General features: G+C 35.2%; 1 protein-coding gene across 1 annotated transcript in view; it reads left to right on the plus strand.

The window, feature by feature from the left end:
- The window catches only part of LOC122073193, a 13,604-nt gene extending 3,448 nt beyond the window's left edge, over positions 1-10,156 (plus strand). Inside the window, exons 5-8 of the mRNA XM_042637729.1 lie at positions 7,695-7,732; positions 7,870-7,918; positions 8,371-8,532; positions 9,704-10,156. Coding sequence (XP_042493663.1) covers positions 7,695-7,732; positions 7,870-7,918; positions 8,371-8,532; positions 9,704-9,879 — 425 coding nt within the window. The 3' untranslated portion in view covers positions 9,880-10,156. The remainder of the gene's footprint in view (positions 1-7,694; positions 7,733-7,869; positions 7,919-8,370; positions 8,533-9,703) is intronic.

Raw genomic sequence — 10,156 nt, forward strand, 5'->3', positions numbered from 1 at the left:
GGGGGGGGGGGGGACAAAAAAGTAACTTGGGATCCATAAGAGTCTTAAAATGAAGGATTTAACAAATTGAAGATGTCAACTCCAATTGTTTGGGTTCCATTAGAAATTGAATTGGAAAAAGCTCTCAAAGCTAACATCCACTCCAGCAATATGCAGGGAAACAGTATCCAAACTTTTCTACTATCCTCAAAACAAAAAGGGCGTCCAGGTGCATGAGGCTCCCACTACTGTAGTGTCTAGGAGGGGAAAATGTACAGAAGCCTTCAATTAAAATAAGATTAATTAATTGGGAGGAAAAATATAATAATTATATAAGAACATTTTAAATACTTACTTTTGTAGAAGATAAGTGTTTCCAGTTAATATGTGGACATAATTAAAGATATATATGATGGTATGGTAACTAATATAAGGATTGTTTTGGGGGGGGGGTTATGGTAGTGAATTCCCAATTACAGTTGGGTTACATCGAGGATCAACTTTAAGTCCTTATTTATTTGCGTTTATCATGGATGATTTAACTAGAGACATTCAAGATGAGGTTACTTGGTGTTTGCTTTTTGTTGATGATATTGTTTGGTGATAATACAAAAGCAGTGAATGAGGGTAGTAAATTACAATTTTGGGAACACATGGATGGATTATCGCGAGGTTTTATTCAAGGAAAAAAGTGATTGTAGGGTGTGATATGAATGGACATGTGGGGGAATTGTAGAGGCTGAGAAGGTGCACATGTTGGTTATGGTTTTGGAGAGAGGAATGAGGAGGGGATCTTAGTTTTATATTTTGCTGTGGCTTAGGATCTATCCATTGTAATACTTTCTTTGAAAAGAGAGAGGAGCATTTAGTCACCTACAAAAGTGGGAGAGCGGATCAAGTTCAAGTACGAGAATGTACGAGAACGTCCATGGATTTAGAATCAATTCTCTCTCTTCATTTAATAGATTCTAAATCCACGGATCAGGGATGTACGAGAACATTCTCATACGTGAACCTGATTCGTTCACCAAAAGTGGGCACCATGTCAGCCAAATAGATTGCTTCCTAACTAGAAGGTCCAATAGATTGTTTTGTAAGGATTGTAAGGTTATACTTACGGAGAGCCTAATCACTCAATATAGATTGGGGATCATGGATATATGCTTCATTCCATAGAATCGTAAGATAGGGGAGCCTATTTGCGCTAAGATAAAGTGATGGAGCCTAAAAGGAAGCTCTTTGAATTCATTTACTGATAAAGTGGTCAAACAAAGAAATTAAACCTTTGACGGAGACACTAATGCGATGTGGGATGAGATGTCAATGTGTATTAAGAAGGCTTCTAAAGAGGTCTTAGGGGAATCAAAAGGAAAACGGCCTAGGGAGACTTGGTAGTGGAATGACGAGGTTCAAACAAACTAAGAAACATAGTTTTAAGACATGGTAAAGGACTAAAGAGGTAGAGGATAAAAAAAGGTATCTAACTAACAAAAATGAGGCTAAGATGATTGTAGGGAAAGCAAGGGCGCCAAAATATAATGTCCTTTATAACAACCTGAGCACAAAGAAATTGGAGAAATCTATCTATAAGATAGCTAAAATGATCGAAAGGAAGAATAGAGATTTCGATCATGCAAGATGTATTAAAATTGAAGATGGTAGATTATTAATAAGGGATGAGGATATTAAGGAGATGGAAAGAGTATTTTTACAAACTATCAATGAAGTCATTTCGGGTACTTGTACCTCGGAAGATTGCACTACTCATCTAGACGCCAAATTTCATCAATATATACGCAAAATTAAGGTGTTTGAAATGAAAGAAGCTTTAAGAAAGATGAAAATAGGCAAGGCACCAGGACCGATGGGGTCCCAATAGAGGTGTGAAGAGCTTAGGAGCCTGTGGTCTATCTTGGCTAACCAAGTTGTTTAGTCAGATAAATGTAGAAGCATTGTGGCCTCGATTTAAAAAAAAAAAATGTGATATATAGAACTATAATAAATATAGCGGCGTAAAATACTATGGAGTTATGGGAGAGGGTTATTGAAACCAACTTGGGAAAAGAAACTAATATTTTAGAGAACCAGTTTGGATTTATGTTAGGTAGATCCACGATGGATTTTATGTAAGAAGATGTAGAGAGAGAAAGAAGGATCTCCATATGGTATTTATTAACCTAGAAAAAGCTGATAGAGTTCCTAGAGATCTAACTAACTTGGCATATACTTGAGAAGAGAAGGGCTTCAAGTAAATAGATGGACATAATTAAATATGTGTATCATAGTTGTCAAAGCATCCCAGGCATCCATGTGACTTTGCCTAGATTGGCACCTTGGTCTTCCTAGGCTCCTTGCTGGTGTCGGCTTGAATTTTCCTCTCTCTATTGCCTTGGTCTGCCTAGGTGCCATAACAACTATGATATGTATGAAGATGTGGTGACTAGCATAAGAACAGTGGGCGGTCAAGGTAGTGCATTCCCAATTACAATTAGGTTACATAAAGGATCAACCTTAAGACCTTATTTGTTTTCGCTCGTCTTAGATGATTTAACCAGAGACATCAAAGACGAGGTTCCATGGTGTATGCTTTTCGCTGATGATGTTGTGTTGGTAGATGAGACAAAAGCTGGGACAAACGCTAAGTTGGAGCTATGGAGGTCAACCTTGGAATTAAAAGTTCTTAAGATAAGTAGAACAAAACGGATTATATGGTGTGTCGCTATTATTACACTAGGATGGTTAATGAGGTGGTGAAAATTGATGATGGGGAGATTCCACAAAGTGATTATTTTAGGTATTTGGGCTCAATTATAAATAAAGAAGGGGATATAGAGGATGATGTTACCCTGAGTATTAAATAGGTTGGTTGAAGTGAAGAGGTGCATCTGTAGTATTGTGTGATAGGCTTATTGCTTTGAAGCTTAGAGGAAAATTTTATAAGCTGTCATCTGACCGACTATGATGTATGAGGTGGAATGTTGGGCAATTAAAAAGTGGCATATAGATAAACTAAGTGTGGCAGAGATGAGGATGTTGAGATGGATGTGTGGCAAAACGAGGAAAGATGAAATAAGGAATGACCACATTTAGAGCTGAGTTGGGATTAGCTTCAATCCATAACAAGCTACGTGAGAGTCCTTTGAGGTGGCATGGTCATGTTCATCGAAGGCCTTTGGATGCTCTAGTAAGGAGGACTGATATGATTCAGATTGAAAGAGATAAAAGAGACAAGGGCAGGCATAAAATAACCTTAGGAGAGGTTGTGAGGAAAGACATGCATAGCCTATGCTTTCTACCACATATGATTTTGAATAGAGCTGATTGGAGAGAAAAGATCTATGTAGTTGACCCCATTTAGTTGTGATAAGGCTATGTTATTGTTGTTGTAGACAAAGGCAGGGATTAGTGCCAAGTTAGAGTTTTGGAGATCAACATTAGAATAAGAAGGTTTTAAGATAAGTAAAACAAAGACGAATTATATGGTGTGTAATTTTAGTTATACCAGGACGAAAAATGAAGTGTTGAAAATTGATGAGAGGGAGATTCTGCAAAGTGATTATTTTAGGTATCCAGACTCAATCATAAATAAAGAAGTTGATATAGAGGATGATGTTTCACAGAGAAATAAAAAGAATGGATGAAGTGGACAGGTGTGTCCAGAGTGTTGTGTGATCAATCTTTTCCTTCAAAATTTAAAAAAAAAAATTATGGGACAATCATATAACCAGCATGATGTATGGTGCGAAATGTTAGGCAATTAAGAAGCATCATATAAATAAACTTAGTGTAGCAGAGATGAGGATGTTGAGATGGATGTGTGGCAAAACTAGGAAGGATCATATTCGATATGATATCGGAGTAGCTCTGATACATGATAAACTACGAGAAAATCATTTGAGGTGGCATGCAAGGATTAAAGTATCTGTATCGGTCGCCGTATCGGTCGGCCAAAATTAAGATACGTATCAGAGGGTATCATATCGTATCGGAGATACGCTAAAGATACGCACATAAATGGATAGGAAACACTTTTTATATACTTTTGCATAAAAAAATAGTTAAAAAAGTTATATATAACATGTATTATGCATAAACAGTAAATTGAGAGTATCGCACTAAGAATCCAAGATTTGTAGTTGTCTCATAAATGTAAAATCCTTGTTCCCAACCTTGATTTCCACTTTAGTTAGAGAGAAAAATGGTTGGCAGCAACTTTAGAACAAAAACACCTCAAAAAATTGTTTTTCTAAAAAATTACCCATTTTGGCCATTTTATTACCGTATTGGTATGTATCGGTGTGTATCGGTCGATACATACCGATATACACCGATACATACCGATACGTACTGATACACACCGAAACGTACATTTCACTTCGATTTTGAATTTTTCATAGAGTATTGGTGCGTATCGGTGTGTATCAGTGGTGAATCGGTGCGTATCATAAGATACGTATCGATACAAAAGGGTTTTAAAAATTTTATGTATTGTATCGGTAAGGGCCGATATGGATACGTATCGGCCGATACGGTACGATACGGACCGATACTTTAAACCATGGTGGCATGAGCATGTTCAACGGAGGCTTTTGGATGCTCCAATACGGAGGAGTAATATGATTCAGATTGAAGGAACTAAAATAGCCATGGGTAGATTTAAAATTACCTTAGGGGAAGTGGTGAAGAAATACATGCATAGTTTAGGCCTTTTATAGAGTGTGACCTCGAATAGAGCTGATTGGAGTGCAAGGATCCAAGTAGCCGACCCCATTTAGTTGGGATGAAGTAGAGTTTTATTTTTTATTATTATTTTTTCTTTTTAATTTTAATTTTAGTTTTTTTTTTTTTTATATTCTAATACTGACTTTTTCTTTGAACTTTTGGTCAGACGCAAGGATTAAAGTATCGGTATCGGTCGCCGTATCGGTCGGCCAAAATTAAGATACGTATCGAAGGGTATCGTATCGTATCCGAGATACACTAAGATACGCTAAAGATACACACATAAATGGATAGGAAACATTTTTTTAAACACTTTTGCATAAAGAATTTGTTAAAAAAAACTATTGATAACATGTATTATGCATAAACACTAAATTGAGGGTATCGTACTAAGAATTCAAGGCTTGTAGTTGTCCCATAAATGTAAAATCCTTGTTCCCAACCTTGATTTCCACTTTAGTTAGAAAGAAATATGGCTGACAGCAATTTTGGAACAAAAACCCTTCAAAAAATCGTGTTTTTCTGAAAAATTACCCATCTTGGCCATTATATGACCGTAGCGTACTGTATCGGTACATATCGATACTCACCGATACGTATCGATACTCACCGATACGTACCGATATATATCGATACTCACCGATACGTGCCGATATATACCGATACGTATCGATCGATACGTACCGATCGATACATACCGATACTCACCGATACGTACCAATACATACCGAAACGTACATTTTACCTCAATTTTATATTTTCCATAGAGTCGTATCGAGGCATATCGTATCGTATCGTATCAATGTGTATTGGTGGTGTATTGATGCATATCGGTATGTATTGTAGGATATATATCGATACAAAAGGATTTTAAAAATTTCATGTATCGTATCGGTGTGTATCGTATCGGTCGGCTAAATTTAAGATACATATCAGAGAGTATCGTATCGGTATCGGAGATACTTAAAACCATGGTCAGACGAAATATTTTCTGTTCTAAAATTTACAGAAAATTGTTGATTTAAATCTGTAATGCTATTCTATATTATTGTTTTCATAAGGTTATAAAAGTGTCCCTGGTTACAAAAATTCTAGAAATTCAAACCTTAGTGCTGGATAAGATGCTTCAAATGTTCATGTTGTATATTTCTTCATCCTTCTCCGTCTTTAGCCAATTTTTAGTCTGTTTGATGAGTGTAACACATTTGACTACTGTTAACATCGATTTACAGTTATTTTTTGCTCCTTTGTCTTTTGTTTATGAGCATTTCACTTTGATTCTTCACTTGTACACCATTTACTAATTTTATCTGTTGATGTATACCTGATGTAGACAGTAAGAAATGACACACAATAGCAAGCCTAATCCAAAACAAGCAACAAAAATTGGGAATTGTGAGAAATAAGTAGAACTGCAATAACATATTGCAGAGAAATGAAGAAGAAAAATGTTGTCAAGATTTTTTTTTTATTTTTTTATTTTCCCCATTTTCTAACATTATTTAGTATGCTACATATACCTTGTATCATAAAAAAAATTCATCATTAAGCCACATCAAGTCATCAAAAATCAACATTAAGCAACATCAAATTATTAAAAATCAATATTAAGTCACATTAAGTCATCAAAAATTAACATTTAGAGAAATGTTCTTGTTCTCTAATAGTTTGACTAGTCAAATGATTTTATTTTTACATAAGTTTTTGGTATTAAGTAGAGCACAAACTAGCTTTCCAACAAGTCTAAGATCACATAAATCTAACTTGTAATGACAAAGTTATGTTTCTGTCAAATTTATTTTAAAGTGTGTGAATGCTGTTAAAATCGCTTGAATAAAAATAAGTTTATGGATATAAAAAAAAAAATATATATATATATATATATTTATTATTTTACTACACTTTTGGTTCTTTACAATGTTTTATTATGATAAGATTTATAAATTTTTCAGAATTGAGAAAAGCCAAGCATTTGAAAGTTGAAAATCACCCCCGGCAGCAAAAAATCTAGTTTTTGTTCTTGGACTTGGGGATTAACTTTTTATTTTTTATTTTTTACTACACTTCTGGTTTTTAACAATGTTTAACCATGGCAAGACATACAAATTTTTCAGAATTGAGAAAAATCAAGCATTTGGAAGTTGAAAATCACTCTGACAACAAAAAATCCAGTTTTTGTTCTTAGACAGGGGGGTTGTCTATTTTTTTTCTTTTTGGAATTTGATTTTTAAATTATTTTTATTGGATTAAAAAAAAAAATTGATATTTGACATAATAAGTGTTGTGCTTTGCAATGAGGCGACGGTCACCTAGACCCCTACTAGACCACCTGGACACTTTGACAACTATGAAGGGTATTTACCAGGAACAGTTCCTAATATTGTAGGGCTTGAAAATCCAGGCACTATTAGAAGAGAACCATTCTATTACAATATACAATAGCATATTGAATTGCATGCCTATTCAGAGGCTATGACTAGGCTTCTTTATTTTAATTCCTTTTCAAACTCTAGAGAAACCCCTAGAAAACTCCTCGTAGAACTTTGACTTGCTAACAAAGACTCCTAACAAATCCTGATATGACTTGGGATAAGAGAAGAAACAAACATACGTAATGCAACCAGGACTAAAATATTTAACTACTAATTAAACTTAAATTCTCAATATGAAAACAAAATCTTAATAGAAATAGTAAAATCAAGATTTACTAATTAAGTTTTAATCTTCGATTAGCAAAAGTTAGTATATCCGTAACCATAAAACCTGTAATTCAATGAAGATGCTCCTACATCAGTGTCAAAATGTTGTCTTATATTTATATTGCAGAGCTTCTCTATAGCATGATTCTAACTGTAATTTTTGCATTTTAAATAATTTTTAGTTTTCTGAATTGGTTAAACTTGTAAGTCATTGCCTTATTCCTTTCTTAATTGTTCTATTTGGTTCGGATGTCTGAACACATAATGACAGTTGTGTTCAACACTGTGAAATAGGACCTAAACCAATAGCGTGGATAAATTTCTTCAAGAAGGTCGATCATCCCCAATTTCAGGGAATTCTCAAGCTGTAATTATTTTATTTTTCTTATCCTTCGTAGGCAATCCTGTTTAAAAGGTATTCAAGCCTCTACTTGTATAACTGCAATTTTCGATCTTTTGCATGTGCCAGGCTATATTTTGCTCCAAGGATGGGATGCCTTATGGGCGGATAATTATTGGTAAACTTTGTTACTCTTTAACAAGCATATCCAATATTGCTCATTTAGATGGATTTTATGTGATCTTAATTGTCTAGAAGTACTTTCTATTTTTGTCATTCTAGAAGATACACTTTATGCATAAAATAAATTTTGTGAAATATGCAAACCCTGATTTCTTTCAGCGAAAATTTGGAACTGTGGTTGAAATTGAAAGCAGTCAAACATAACTAGAATTAACTAATTCAGTTGAAAGTACCAGAGATGAACTCTGTTGCATCCTCTTTTCTTTTCTGAAAGAGTTTAAGGTTAAATATGTCGTAGATATAAAATATTGAACGTGGAGAATAAATTCAAAATAGAAAGTAGATGGTATGGCTCTAAGATTATTACTGTTGAGTTGCATTACATTAAATGTGGTTCAGATTCTGAGATGAAATTTCAAGATGCTACCTAATGGTGAATTTCTTCAGATGGATTATTGGCTGGAGCTACAAATTCCTTTTGTCCATTATACTTCACGGTGAGACAGCTCAAGGAAGTAATGTCCACAGAACAGCCTTGTGATTTTGCATATGAATTTGGAGATGGGCTTTTGAATCTCCATGACTGCCCAGAAGGCTTCCCAATACCAGGTAAATGGGCTACTTGGGCATCCAATTTCAGTAATCTACAATTTGAAGTCATGATTTCTGTGTTATATAAACTCTTGACTGTCTATTTTCTCATTTCCTTCACAGTATACCTGGTCTTATGTAAATTTTGTAGTTCTTATATGTGCTTTGTATAATTTCATTTGATTATTTGATTGTTTAAATCTTGTAATTTATGATTATTAAAAGATTAATTTGTATGAGTGTCCAGCCTATGCCATCTTTTAATGTTCAGATGTAAAAAGAATCTGCAACATCCATGCTCAATTTCGACTTAAGAATCGTGCAGCTTATGGAAAGCCCAAGTTATTCTCTAGGCAGAAATTTTTGTTGCACTGCTGTGCATACCAAGATGGGTTCATACTTGTTAAAGTGAGTTGAAAATTTTGGCTAGATGACTATTACATCCATTCTAGTTCAATAACCATCTCTGAAATTAATTTAGCTGAGATAAAGATTGAGGTGGCTATGTCGGGCATCATTCCTAAGGGGCCTAAAACCCCTCAGAATCAATTCTTAATGATGAATTGGGGTGTTCAGCCCATATGGTTTCTAGGTAGTTTTTTCGTTTCTCTTTTAGTGCATTCCATGCTTGGGATTCACTTCTGTTGGTTCAGATGGGGCCCCCAATCCCCTCTTGTTTGATCCTCTGTAGTCTTGCTAATGTCTTGGGCTTTGTCTCCTTCTGAGGGGGGTAGCCCGCTTGTCTTGTAATTTGTTTTGCTTTTCTCTAATAAATTTGATATTACCTATCAAAAAAGAAAAGATTGAAGCGGATGTGGAAAGACTAAGAAGGCTATTTAGAGGGTGATTATCGGTGGGTCCAAATAGGTGAGAAGATGGGAGGAAGATGTGATGGTTTGTCCATGTGCAATGAAAATCAACTGCAGCACAAAATGCGCCAATGACAGGGTGATCACATGTAATTGGAATGGAGTTAAAAGACAGGAAAGGGGAGAGGCACTAGAAAATAAATGGGTGGGAAAGGGGTTTGACAGCTTTTGAATAGAAGCTATGTCCTTAATAATGGGATAACAGTGCTGGCATTCTATATTCTTCTTATAATTAATGTTTTGCATTGTTATTTGGGAGCCTTCAATCTAATTTGAGATGGCTCTCCACTAATTACCACTCTTAATTTTTCATTTTGCAGTAAAACATCCATGGCCTTTCAATGATCATGTGGTCATTTATGTTCGTCATGTGGGACCAGGAGTATTGGTAGGGCAAGCATGGCAAGAAGGAAAAGTACTGGAACAAGTGCCTAAAAAACTTTGTGGTGAGATTCTAATGGTGAAAGATTATGCTGCATGTGGAGAAAATCAGTGAACGGAAGTACTCCAACACCCCCCCACCCCCACCCCCAAGGGTGTGAACTTGCTTTCCCTTCTTTACAACCATTTGCAAATCTCTGAGTTGCTGACTAATGCTATGATTTGGCAAGCATGTGCAGTCTCTCTTTGTCAACTATGATCTTGCTGCTCTGATTTTGTATATATTTATCTAATTTTGGATTTCTATTGTGACTGACCAAGTTGAAAGATGAATGTGCTTGTAGTTTGGTCCTTACCTTGAAATAGTGAATTCTTTGTTTCTTGAGGGCAAA

Source organism: Macadamia integrifolia, chromosome 3, assembly GCF_013358625.1.
Source record: "Macadamia integrifolia cultivar HAES 741 chromosome 3, SCU_Mint_v3, whole genome shotgun sequence".
Lineage (NCBI taxonomy): Eukaryota > Viridiplantae > Streptophyta > Magnoliopsida > Proteales > Proteaceae > Macadamia > Macadamia integrifolia.